General features: G+C 44.1%; 1 protein-coding gene across 3 annotated transcripts in view; it reads left to right on the forward strand.

Annotated features, from left to right (window-relative positions):
* Arid5b (AT-rich interaction domain 5B) overlaps positions 1-13,197 on the forward strand; it is a 177,096-nt gene that overhangs the window by 140,013 nt on the left and 23,886 nt on the right. For 2 of the 3 annotated variants that reach the window (XM_041655516.1, XM_041655519.1), the window contains 3 exons: positions 1,248-1,452; positions 3,424-3,476; positions 11,910-12,007. In XM_041655516.1, the coding sequence (XP_041511450.1) occupies positions 1,248-1,452; positions 3,424-3,476; positions 11,910-12,007 (356 nt within the window). The remainder of the gene's footprint in view (positions 1-1,247; positions 1,453-3,423; positions 3,477-11,909; positions 12,008-13,197) is intronic. The other variant, XM_041655518.1, reaches the window with a different exon arrangement.

Consider the following 13,197-nt stretch of genomic DNA (forward strand, 5'->3'; position numbering starts at 1 on the left):
GTCTGAAGTTAAAGCGGTGCGCTCCTTTGAGAGAGGGAACGCTAAGGAAGCCCTCTTAGAGAGGATGTGTTCCCCTTTAGTCAATAAACAGAACCCTTTTCATGTGCTTAGTGCCTAGAAAGACCCACGGAGGCTGCGCAGTGGAGAATCTGTGGGACATTTCTATGCACGACGTTCCCCGGCGCTTGCCCTCTTCCTGCCCGATGTCAGCCGGGAGATGTAAAGAATATTGGAATGTACACATTCCCCATGGGTGCATTTGAACTCCGAGTCTGACCCTTTGTACTTCCCCCTTTTACAATTAAAATAACTCAGCAACTTAGCGTTATATTTAACAACCATCAAAGGCCGCTGTACAACATGGCCGTAAGGAGGGAACATTAGGTTAGCCAAGCTCCAAAGCCTATCCCCCCGTGGTGTGGAAGGAAGAACCGTGGAGCATCTGCCTCCATTTATGTCTTAGTTGGGGGGGAGGGGCTTTCTATTTGTTCTGCTTGGGATTTTAGCTGCCCTCTCCTCTTTCATTTCTGGCAAGAGACCATTTCCTCTCATAGTCTCAGCTGAAGGAAAAACCAAGTCCTCATTAAAAAGCCAGCTTTTAGGTGTACTGCTTCAGGTTATGTGTGGGTAGCAGCCTCAGGTGACACAAGACAATGACCTTGCTGGTATATCCCAGCATGGAGAGCTCTCTCAGGTGCCTGGATAAGAAATACATGTGTCTCTCATTTTTTATAAGATCTAATACAGTATCAGGATATTATGAAAGCAAGGTTTCATCAGTGAAGTTAACAGCGGGGAGGGGGGGCCCTCAGGAAGAAACAATGTATCAAGAAGCCAATCAGTCATCCTACCAGACAGCAACACTCTTTCTGGTTTGATATGAATGTACTGTAAAGTATAGAAGTATACAAAGGACGCCGGCACAAACAAGCCAACTGTGGCCCTCTGAAGACCTGTTTCTCAATAAAGTTTTATTGAAATTCAGCCCCACCATTCATTTACAGAGCACACCCGGGCTAGACTGGAGTACTTGTCATCAAGACCATAGGGCACAAAAGCCCACCATGTTTGCCAGGTGGCTCTTTACAGAACTTTGTCCCCATTGTCTAGGACAGTTCTTACACAAGGCTGTCTTTTGGTCCCCCTATCTTGCTGATTCCCCATCAGGGGGAAAGTGTCACTTAGATACATCTTTGCAAGCCTTCCCAGGCTAGGCTTGATTTGATAGACGGTTTTTCCTTTTCCAGGTGAAAGGCGAGGCCAGGTCAGCCTTGACCAAGCCAAAGAATAACCACAGCAACTGTAAAAAAGCCTCCAATGAAGAAAAGCCGAAGCTGTCCATTGGCGAAGAATGCAGGGCCGATGAACAAGCCTTCTTAGTGGCGCTTTATAAATACATGAAAGAAAGAAAAACGCCCATAGAACGAATTCCCTACTTGGGTTTCAAACAGAGTAAGTATACTTGTTTTTGTTTCTGAAATATCAAAATTGCTCAGATTCTTTGAATTTGCAAGGGGAGGGGGAGCGGGGAGTAGAATTTTTCTTTTTTTCTTTTGGACTAGTGATTCTGTTGAAACCCTAATCTAGGCAGGGTGTTTTCTGTTTATAGTAGATCCACGAATTGTCCAAGCCAAGAATTTTCTCCCTGCCTCTTCCGCTCGCTGCATTGTTGCCTTGTGGGACAATTGCAGGGATATTTATAGGCAGGACTCCGAGGATGAGGCCTGGAAATAGACGTGTTGAAAGCTTCTAGTTTTCTGTTTTGTCAATCTGGAGTCTGTAACTCCTTTCTTATGAGATAATGATGATGATGTAGCCTTATCAGGCCCAGATGTTGCCTGTTCGGAGACAGCTTCTAAGAGGAAAGCCTTTAAAAGTGGACAAAACAGCCACAGAGAAAAAAACAAAACAAAACACTCCCTTAGTCTTAAACTTGGCTTTCTTTTTCTTTTTTTCTTTTTTAAATCTGAATTCACAGTAAACATGAAATCAGTCCACTGAAGGGAAGTCCCAGCTTGGAGCAACTTTGAGTTAGCTGTGCATCTAGGTGTTTTTGTGTGTACAAGAGAGGAAACTCATAGCTTGAGCAGAATTCCACTGAAAAAGAGAGGAAAATCCCAGATCCTGCCCCTCAGTTCACAGCCAAGTGTATATTTTGCTCTGTTCGAATTGACCAGTGCGCAAAGCCATGAGCCCCTCTGGCTTGTAATAGCATTTCCCCCGAATGCATCTCCCTAGATTAAAACCATGTGCCATTCTGCTGAAGACCGGCGAACCTGTATGTTTTACAGAACAATTTACATAGCTAATAGCACTTGGCACTGGTTGCAAGAGCACACTCGCAGCCATTATAAACTTATATAACGACAGATGATCACACTGTCTGCAAACGGGCTGCTTGGAATGGAAGTCAAATCAATGTTCTGTAAAGAGATCTGTCCCATTATCAGCCATTCAGCAGAGACCAAGGCCAAGGCCGGGCTCTTGATGGCCTTGGAAGAGTACAAGGTTCAGTGTGGCCTCACAAACATGTTGTGCTCAATAGCCTTTTTTTTTTTTTTTGATTGTTTAATTCCCATTCTGTTCATTTCCCTTACCAGAGGATTACTTGATGCCCGGTATCCTCACACGCTGAGGTATCAGGCACAAAATGAACAACAACGAAATCTCTCAATCCTGACTAAGCAGAGCTGCGTGACAGTATAAACACGCGAACCCTATACACAGGGTCTGTTAAGGAAAAAGATACATTTTTTTTCTTAGTATCCCACAGGTATCACACAGGCACCATTAGGGAGCTCAGGGAGCTGTGACTCCATACCTCTGTGAACGACTATCTTCCCTTACACTGTATTACTCATGCCTTGGCATGTGACCTGTGTGTTCTCTACTCACATGCCAGCCACGTGTTGGCAAAACTACAGCGTGATTCTTTACTATAGCCTCGCTATCAAACAGTCCAAGGAGGTAATCATGTATAAGAGTGACTGTTGATTGATCACAGAGAAATCTGATCTGAAGGAGGAGTTACCATCCCATCAAGGGTTTCTTTCTGAGACTGGAACAAGACCCACCCCGTCCTGAATTCCCATACACTTCCCCAAGGTCCTTCCAGTGTGTTCTCTTCCCTTGTGGGTGATGGTACAGACAACATTATGCTGTTTATCCTTAAAGTTCAACTGTCTCTGTAGTCTTGTAACCATCCTCGAGAAATATTTCCAAGTATTAAATATAGTAGATCCTATAATGTTGAACGCCCTTCGGTGGAGTTATTTCCTAGGAATTTAGGTCTCTGGGGTACAGTTGATTTTTTTGTTTTCTTTCTCTTTCTCGTTGAAAAAACAAAACAAAATGTTTGAATTGACATTTCTTGGCAATGTGTTAATGCAATGCTTATCTAAATACTTATTGTCCCTCTAACAGTTAACCTTTGGACTATGTTTCAAGCTGCTCAAAAACTGGGAGGATATGAAACAGTAAGTGTTTAAGCAACTTAAACGAAATGATTTCACAATCTGACTCCCCTCTCCCTGCCCTGTCTCTGGCCAAAATGGAGGAAACTCAAAAGCAAGCCCTCATTGGCTGCCTTTCCCAATGGCTCTTCCACTTTGGGGGGGGTGAAGGGGGGCGTTTATTGGGCCAGTTTTGGAAATGGTCCCAATTAGTTCCAGGTTTGGCAAAACCGTAAACTTGTCGTAAAAAAACTACAAGTGGAAAACATATGTAACTCTCCCCTGTCAGGGAAATTAGTTGGGTCTGTAATTTTTTCCCATGTTGAGAAAGGGCTATTATTGTACAACAAGCCAAGACTGCATGAAAGAAATCTCCCTTGGCAACCTACCTGACATCTGTTCATGTCTAATATGGGAAATGTATTAAAGGCTTTCAGAAGTAATCAGGATTGGCCATTAAGGAATAGAATACAGCAGGGCCTTCTCTCATTGTAGGGCAAAGAGGCTTTATTAGACAAGGGTCACTGCTACATCAACAGGAAGTTATCAAATTTATTCAGAACGGGCTCTGACGTTCTTTATCAGCTAATTCTAACTGACAGGAGTGAGTTATTTTTAGCCCACGGGAAAATTTGATGGCCATGGATTTTTACAGCGTGTATTTCTGAGCCAATAAAATGTTAGAGAGACAAACGGAGATTAAGATCTTGAAATGGGAAAACAAAATAAAAAAAAGATCTGCATTAATGTAGCGCAGAGAGACGACATCTGTAATAAAATTAATTGACAGAAGAAGATGGCGTCACTGAAAAATGTTTTCTCTCCCACACGATGATCAGATTAAGTCGTATAGTTCCTTTGGCAATGGAGTGGGAAATTATTTGTTCTCTTCCCTTAAGGAGTAATCCGAGAGACCTCTGTACTGCAGTGAAATGACAGCAACAGCCACCAAGTCAAGAAAATGATATTTCTCTTACCCCGAACTCCTAAACCAGTGGCTCTTGCCCTGGAACGCACAGTGTTTCTCAAACTGAGAGAATGGGTTGATGTCAGAGTCAGGGCACAGGAAAACACAGGAAGTGTTATTTGAGTCAGAAACCCTGGTATTTACCATAGAGATATCTGCTATAGGAATTCTGCCTAAACAGTGATGTGAGTGTGTGGACTGACAAACGGCCTAATGGATGGGAGCCCATACGTTTATAAAGAAACCTAGCACGTGCACACACATAAAATAGTCATCTCACAGATGCAAATTTACTTGAGAGATTGGTTTTTATAAAAGTAGCCTGTGCGAAAAGAAATACTCTTGGCTAAATCTGCTGATGGATTAGGAGACGGACTCCTTGCCACAGTTAGAGCTAGCTTGGGCTTCTGCAGGCTCTTGAGCTAATTATAGCACTTCCCTGTGCGAAAAGATGGAAACCTAGTCCCATCAGCTCAGGAGTCACCTTCTGAAGCTGGTTTGTAAGCTGATCTTTGAGCATGAGGACTACGAGGCCGAGCTTTTATGAACTGTGACCACGGTTGGTTACATGATATTTGCTCAGGGTTATGAAACGTCGTTTTCAAACTCCGGGGCTTCATGCCATGAGCAGATTTCACAGAACTAGTGCTTCTGGTTTTCATATCTTTTGTGTCTTTACAAGACACCAAGTTGGTGTAGAACATGCAGAAGAAACTTCCAATAAATTGGAGGGCATTTGCAGTACTCTTGGGGGAATAAAATTTGTTCTTTTATTGAATGAATGAATGACCATAAATCAGCAAATCACCTGACTGTTTATTTACTGGTGTGTGTGTGTGTGTGAGTGTATATATAATATATATATCATATATTATATTTACTGGTGTTTATTTATATATTATATTCACTGGTGTATATATATTTGTATATTATATTTGCTGGTATATATACATATATGTGTGTATATATAATATACATTATATTTACTGGTATGTATATTTATATATTGTATTTACTGGTATATATACATATATACGTGTATACATATATACACGTACATACATATATATATATGAGACATATATTAGACAGCACAGGAGGAAGGAAAGATCTAAGCTAGCCATTTGGATCCTTAAAGTAGTTACTTTCAAGACTGTCAGCCACCAAATTACGAGTGAAAAGTCAAAAAAACATTGCCCTGTAGAAACAAAGAGCTATGCCCTGCAGAAAGAAGGGAAGGAGCCTTCATGGCTCAGAAGTGCTGAGATGATCTGCAGATAGGTGTGTTAGATTAGGGATATTATAAGATGATTTGGAGATGTGGGTGATGTTTTGGGTCCAGCTACAAATGATCACAGCTTTCCTTAGGGAGAGCATTTCAATCCAGAGGTAGGATAAACTTGTATGGGGAGAGGTCAGGCACGGCATTTCTGATAAGTATTTTCTTTTCATTCTGGGGAAAGTGCCGATACATTTTGAATGCAGCTTAGAGCCATTTCCATTTTGAGTAAAGGAAATCGTAGTGCCTTGACAGATTAATTTTTTTCCTGACTTGACCTCTGCATGGAAAAGGATCCTTCCTTGCTCTGTTCCAGTTTATGTTGGAAGGAAAAAGGAGTCTTATGAGACCATCATGGTGGCCTTCAGAGTCTAGTTTGCTGGCGATCCCCATAATCGTATTTTTCAGATTCTGGCTTGCTGGCAATCCCCAGTACAGTTAGCTCTCTCTCCACCTAGTATAGGTAGGAGGAAAGGGAATTATAAACTGCTCTCTCTTGTGGTCTTCCAATCCTAGCAGTTGCTCATATATCTAGAAGATTTGCTTTATATTAGGAGTGATTTAGTGTGAAAAGAATTATCTAATGATCTCACTTTTGTTGACATCATCTTCCCGCCCACACCTGGTCTAGTACTGCTCCTAGTGGCATTTGGCTTCAACTGTGTCCTCAATCAAACTCAAATATCAAAGATTAGAAATTGGTCTTTGAGCTAGTTTCTTGTTTGCCTGTAGTCATGGCTCAAGAATGCAGGCAAGTACTGTATCACTGAGATACATTCCCAGGCCCCGTCAAGTTATTACCCCATATTACATGTCCAAATACTGATGTTTCCTAGCAACAAACCAGTTACTACCTGAGATTATGTCTGGTTCTTGAGGGGAAAAAATGTAAGAATTCAGGAGAAAGGTTAAAAAAAAATCTCGGTAATGCAAATACTCAGGACCAGGACACCCCAAGCATAAAGTTTGGGGATGTGTTACTATGTGCCTGGCTGAAGCCAGCGCTCTGGATCTCACTGGCTGGGAACAAGACCGTCTTACTTGGCTTGCTCTCGTTTGTGGCTGCAAACGATTCCAAAACTTCTGGCTTGGATTTTGGATTATGGATTATTTCACTTCGGCTTTTCACAATCCTCCAGTTGAATTTTTTTTTTTTAAGTGGAGCAGGGGTTTCATTTGGAGCCTGTAGCACTGACTGAAAAGTGCACACTTCTCTCAGGCTTTCCTGCCTCTGCTGGAAGTAGATCTAGTGTCTCCACTTTCAGGTGCAGAGATCGTAACTGTATCTATATTTAGCATCTTAAATGTATCTGACAGATCTGATTCCTTAAAACACTGCATCCAAGGGGGGAGGACCTTGGACTTTCCACAGGGCAGGAAACCCTGACTGCTCTTCGGACTGGAGAGGGAAGGGGAGAGGAGTAGAGGGGGGGGGAGGAGAAGAGTGGGAGGAGGGGGAGGGAAATGGGAGGCTGGGAGGAGGCGGGAATTTCTTTTTTTTTTTTCCTCTTTCAATTAAAAAAAAAACATACCAAACAAAGAAAGAATATTAAGAGCTGCAAAGGAAAAAACAAAACAAAACACTGCATCCAGAGTGTTTTGATTGGTTGCTAGTAATGCTACAGTCTTCGCAGACTTTTGCCTACTTCTCTCCTCCCACATATATTAGACCGTAGAGCTCCCCGTAAGAGGCAGAAAAGAGTAAAGCTTGGTCCCTTCCTGTGTGTCTGGGCAAACAGTTACCACTAGAGAAGTATTTGAAATATGGGGCAGGACATCGGCTAGAGTCTGTTAAGATGATTTCACCACGGCTGACCACCTGACAGAAAACCCAGAACAGTATTCTGAGAGACAGTAGTATTAGCACAGTGCATGTTGAGGGAATGTTACCCCAGAACAGAAGGAGGTACCATCAAATTAGTGCTCCCCAGCCCCACCAATAAGGCAGCTGCATGATGTTTTCATCTGGGAGAAGTCCCTGGTCTTCCTGCTGGATTATGCTTTGACATCAGATTCTGGCTCTGACATCAATTTGAAGACATCCTCTGACGCTATGCTTAGCATTCTGGACATACACAGCCTTCGGCTTTCCTTCTGAACTGTTCAGCCCAAGGATGATGTCATGTCGTTTTGAATGGCTTCAGTTCCTGGAGTACTACCAGGAATAAAAAAGTCATCCTTCTTGATTTCAGCCCGCCCTCAAGGTGTCCACACAAAACTCTGCTTCTCAGGCAGCCTGAGCAAGGCTAGGTGCAAGCAAGCACATGCATTCCTTGACTTTGTGCTGACTTCCCAGGCTTAATCCCCTGGGAAAACTCACATCCAAAAAAAAGCTTCTGCTTCTGTCATCTTCACTAGAGCCCCAAGTGCCAGCATGATGTCATCCCTGTGACCTAAAAGGCAGAGAAATGGAAGGCTACAGGACTTGTGCTTTAAAAAGTGACTGTCCAGCCGGGCGGTGGTGGCGCACGCCTTTAATCCCAGCACTCGGGAGGCAGAGGCAGGCGGATCTCTGTGAGTTCGAGACCAGTCTGGTCTACAAGAGCTAGTTCCAGGACAGGCTCCAAAACCACAGAGAAACCCTGTCTCGAAAAATCAAAAAAAAAAAAAAAAAAGTGACTATCCAAAAACTGGTGTGGTGGTGGTGGGGGTTGTGGGTGGGTATGTAATTGTGTGAGTATATTTCTCTGTGTGCGTGTGTGTATGTGTAATTGCGGAACTACACGTTTGCGTGTGTAATTGTACTTTTCTCTGTGTCTGTGTGTATGTACATGTGTGTAATTGTGTAAGTACATTTCTGTGTGTATATGTGTGTGTGTGTGTGTGTGTGTATAAAACACCTTAGGTGTATTTCCTCAGATGCCCTCTACCTTTTTACAATGAGAATATCTTTGATTTACTGTTTCACAATCTCAGGCATATGAATAATATTCTTGGTGGATCCACCCCCAGCTCCCCACTTCCACTTCCTGCGGGTGCATCCCATCATGTCTCTCTTCCTACTTCACGTCTTCTTTGTGTGGGTGTGTTTTATTTTGTTTTTTTGATTTCTTTGTTTTGTTGGTAGTGGCTTTTGTTTCGTTACTCACTGCATCCGATAAATGCCTGCTGGAATGCCGACGGAGCGTGTTGGCTTCGTCCTGTGTGGGCCTTGTGCAGGAACCAGAGCTGTTGTATGAATTCACTCTCGAGTGAATGCAATGGTCACATCGTGTCCAGATGATAGGCTGTCACTGTTTTTTTTTTTTGTTTTGTTTTTTTGTTTTTGTTTTTTTTTTTTGCAGGAGGGGAGTGAGTGGGGGGAGTCTTGTAGTTGTTGTTTTGTTTTTGAGACATTGTCTCTCATTGGCCTTGGTATTACCAAGTAGGTTAGACTGGCTGGCCAGTGAACCTCCCAACCCCCAGATCCACCCATCTCTACCTTGCCAGTACCGGAGTTAAAGGCATGAAATACCCCACCCATGGCTTTGTCCATGGACATTCTAGAGAAGAAACTTGTGCCCTCATGCTTATGAACAAGTATTTTACTGACTGAGCTATGTCTCTATAATCCCTCCCCAAACATTTTTGAAACAACGGGATAGTTTCATCAATACAGCTGAGGAAGGGATCAGTTTTCTTCCACTCATTAGCCTTGTTTTCTCAGACAAATGACCACACAGAGAACTCCTTTTTATATACATCCAAAATAGCACCTGGGCTCCAGAGATCACCTTGGAAACCCACATGTGAAAGCCATGAATGCCTGACTGCTGAATTGAACGGGTGTGGTGGTGTCCTTTTCCGAGTTCTTACGGCTGTACCTACACTAGAGAAAGAAGTGGTTCTCAGCCGTCCCCCGCGTGAGGTTGTCATGTGTATCTAGATCGCTTCTTGCGATCTGGGGTGTAGTCTCCTCCTGACTATCCTTTGTGGTGTCTGGACTCACGCTACCCTTTAAGTTAGGAAGCTTCAATGCCTTATCCACCCCGATTTCCTCTGTCCTCTGCCCTCTTTCCCCTTTCTGCTTCCATCACTCTCTCTACCCAATGCTGTCCTAAAATAGGATGTGATGTAGGCCATGTCCTGAATCCCCAGCATCTTAAATGAGTTCCGTGGGAAATAACAGCCCCCCCAAAATGACTCAGCAGTGACAATAGCTCCTCCATTCTACCTAGAGGGACAAAGGGTCAACTCAGATGGAACCATTTAACTTCAGTATGCGAGAGAAAATCAGAAAGAACTGTTTGCATCACCTTTAGATTGTTGCTGCCCCAAACCCAAAGGCTGAGGTCCCAGGAAAATCCTTCATCCCCAGCATGGGTTGTCTCTCAGATCATCCTGACTGGTGGGTGGTAGCTTTGGTAATAGTACAAAGACATTGGCTCTTGCCACCAGAAGGCGACTGTATGGATCTGGGTTTACTACTTCTTGTGCCGCGGGTCTCTAGACAAGTGGTGCCTCCATCTTGAATCTCAGACCCTTTCCCTATGATTGAGATCCCAATGCCTGTCTCCTAACACATCGCAAGGGTTCGATAGAGGCGCAAACTGTTGACTATAAAATGTAAGAGGCAGTTGGTGCAGATGACCAGAGTGGGAACTGCCGTTGGTGTGATGACAGGGGCACAGGAAGGCTGTTGCTGTGGTCCTGTGTCCTGTGCCCTCTCGTCATCCAAACGAGGGCCTCGGTACCAGGCGCTTTTGAGGAGAGGGATTTTGCCTTTTGGGCGTGGGCGTGCGGGTAGGGGTGGATGGGGATTGACAGCCTCAGAATAGATCAGCTCAAGACTGTATGGTTTCCAAACTGGATGGAGATTGCGATTAGACATATAATAATACTGTGTTTGCAGTGTCAGGAGAGAAATTTAACTCTAAACTGAGCCACACACAGAAGGATTTGACATCGTTTTCCCTGCTGCTATGTGTACTAGGTGGCCCTGTATATTGAAGTCAGATGATTAAGATGACTTCCTGAGAAATTGAACAGTGTAAGACTTCACATTGTCTGGGGGCCTTACTTGGCCTATAGCGGGGTTTAAAGAAAAAGGAGGATTTCTTTTATTAAACATGGCAAAGGCGCCATTTTGCTATTACCCCCTCTTCCTTAGTTAGGATTAGTAATGCAGCATGTATCGTAGACTGAAGAGTTCCTCCCTGTGACCTCCGTTGACAGCGGTATTTTTGAAAAGAAGCCTTCTGCCCTGTTTGTATTAAACCACAATGGCACCTCCCCAACACCCTGTCCCCCACACACCCGATAAGGCGTCTTTCCTGAATCCTGTTTAGCAATGTCCACACGGACTTCAGAACTTGTCCGGTCCTATTTTCAGAGGAACGCTAGGCAGGGTAGCTGTGGTGGGCGAGCTGTGTGAATCCTTCCCCCACCTCCAAAATTGTTGTTTCGCAATACCTTTATCTATGGACAATGGTAAAATTTAAGAATAAAACTTAAAGAAAGACCATGCTGTAGAGAGCAGGATCCTGCTTGTTCTGTTTCTACTCACTCAACTCGATCGCGTACACCGTGAGCATTTCACGTTTGGAATATGTTCCCTTCCACGGGATTCAGTTAATATCCCATTTTCCAGCTCAGTGTGAAGAAAAACAGATTCGATAGGATTCGCTTGAGTGATGGGAGGAAGCGGAGATGATTATAAATTCTTCTACCAATTTGATCACTTTCATTAATCTATATGGTCATTTTATTAGTGTTTTTTTTTAAAGCAGGAAGCACACTGTATGGTTCAAAGAATCGGAAGATGCATAAACATGTTTGGTGAAAACATATTTTCTTTAAGTAGTGTGGCTGGCCCTCCGCCTCCACTAGCTTCAGGCAGTGGCAACCGCGACCCATTTAAGCCACTGAACTAGCATACGGTTCAGCTGAACTGGGACTTTATTTTGTATTGTATCACCTAGCATAAAGGGATAGGGTGTGTGTTTGGGACCTTGGAGGCAAACAGCTGTATGAATAGCTGAGGGGTGGGGGTGTGCCTTAGATGAAGTTAGCAAAGCAAAGCAAACAGCACCAAAAGTCGGAAGCCCCCCCTTTTTTAAAATTGCTAAATGAGAGATCTTGTTTGAAAGCCATTGTCTCTCCCCCCCTACCCCCATCCCCTAAGCTCACTGGAGCCTCTGTTTATGGCTGTCCAGAGCAGTCTGTTCTCTTCTGAATGTTGCCTATATATGAGCCTGGTGCTAGATTGAATCTCTTGTTGCCGTCTTTCCAGATAACAGCCCGCCGCCAATGGAAACATATTTATGACGAGTTAGGTGGGAACCCGGGGAGCACCAGCGCGGCCACCTGCACTCGTAGACACTACGAAAGGTAAGAGGCCCTCTCCCGCAAACATTCTCGCTTAATGAAACCGTGTTCATTAGAATACGACGCTGGACAAAGACAAGATAGGAGAAATCTCAAAGATGTTTGGGAAGGCAGAAAATCCCTCCCCCTCCCCCTTCCCCTCCCCCTTCCCCTACCCCGCCCCCACCCTGGCGGGCTCCTTTCCATAGCATGTTCTCTGGTTACCCAGACTAAAATTAGATGTGCCTTTACTCAGGGTTTGTCCCATGGCCACCTGTCTGGCAATGCCCTTCCCCCCCCTCAACGAGTGTGGATTGCTGGGGTGTTCTCAGGAGTCTCATTTACCATGAGATCTTTTGCCTTCTGGAAAACAAAGATGGGAAATGTTGCCATGACGGAGGCCTGGGAAGCAGGCATTCCTCGGCACCACGGCACTGCCGGAGAGAATGTCCGTGTGTTTACCTTGTTGTGAGGTTTTTTTCACTGATAGATAGATATGCTTTCTTTCAATCAAGGCAATTTCGAGCTGAAGTCTGCATGGCTTGGTTCTCTAATAATCTCTACCTGTTTCAGAAAAGTACCAATGATGTAAACAAGAAAGATTAGCAGAGCCTTTGTAGAAGGCTTTATGGATAGGAGTCGTGTCCCGTCTATCCTGTCCTGTCCTACTCCCCCATGGACGCTGTGTGATAAAGACACTGTGCCTACTGACTGCAAATTCATAAATGGCATTTGCGCTATCCTTCAAGCCCATACTAAATGTTCAGGTTGTACCAGCTTCCTTACAGCTGGTACTGCCCCGTAGGTGGGGAGGGGCTCGGTAATGTGTGTACACTTCCGTCTGCGTGAAGAAATGTGCACACATGTGTATCACTGGCAAAAGCCAGAGGACGACGAGGAATTCTTCCTCTATTGGTCTGTTGTCATTTCCTTCCTTCCCTGTGGCTGTCATAAAATACCCTAACGAAAGGACTAAGGAAAGGTGTATCTGCCCAAGAAAGCTCCCTGGCTTCAAATGCAGAACTGGAGAAGAGTTCAACTAGAGAAGAGAGAGTGTGTGCATGTGTGCGTGTGGGCGTGTGTGCGTGTGTGTGTGTGTGCATGTGTGTGTGTTTATGTACGCATACACACCCATACATGCTATGTAGAGGCCAGATGAAGATTTCGCATGTGTTTTAATCATATCTATTGCATACACTGAAGTCAAGCTACAC

The sequence above is a fragment of the Microtus oregoni genome, unplaced genomic scaffold, assembly GCF_018167655.1.
Source record: "Microtus oregoni isolate MIOR12 unplaced genomic scaffold, Mior012 000007F_ref0000211, whole genome shotgun sequence".
NCBI lineage: Eukaryota > Metazoa > Chordata > Mammalia > Rodentia > Cricetidae > Microtus > Microtus oregoni.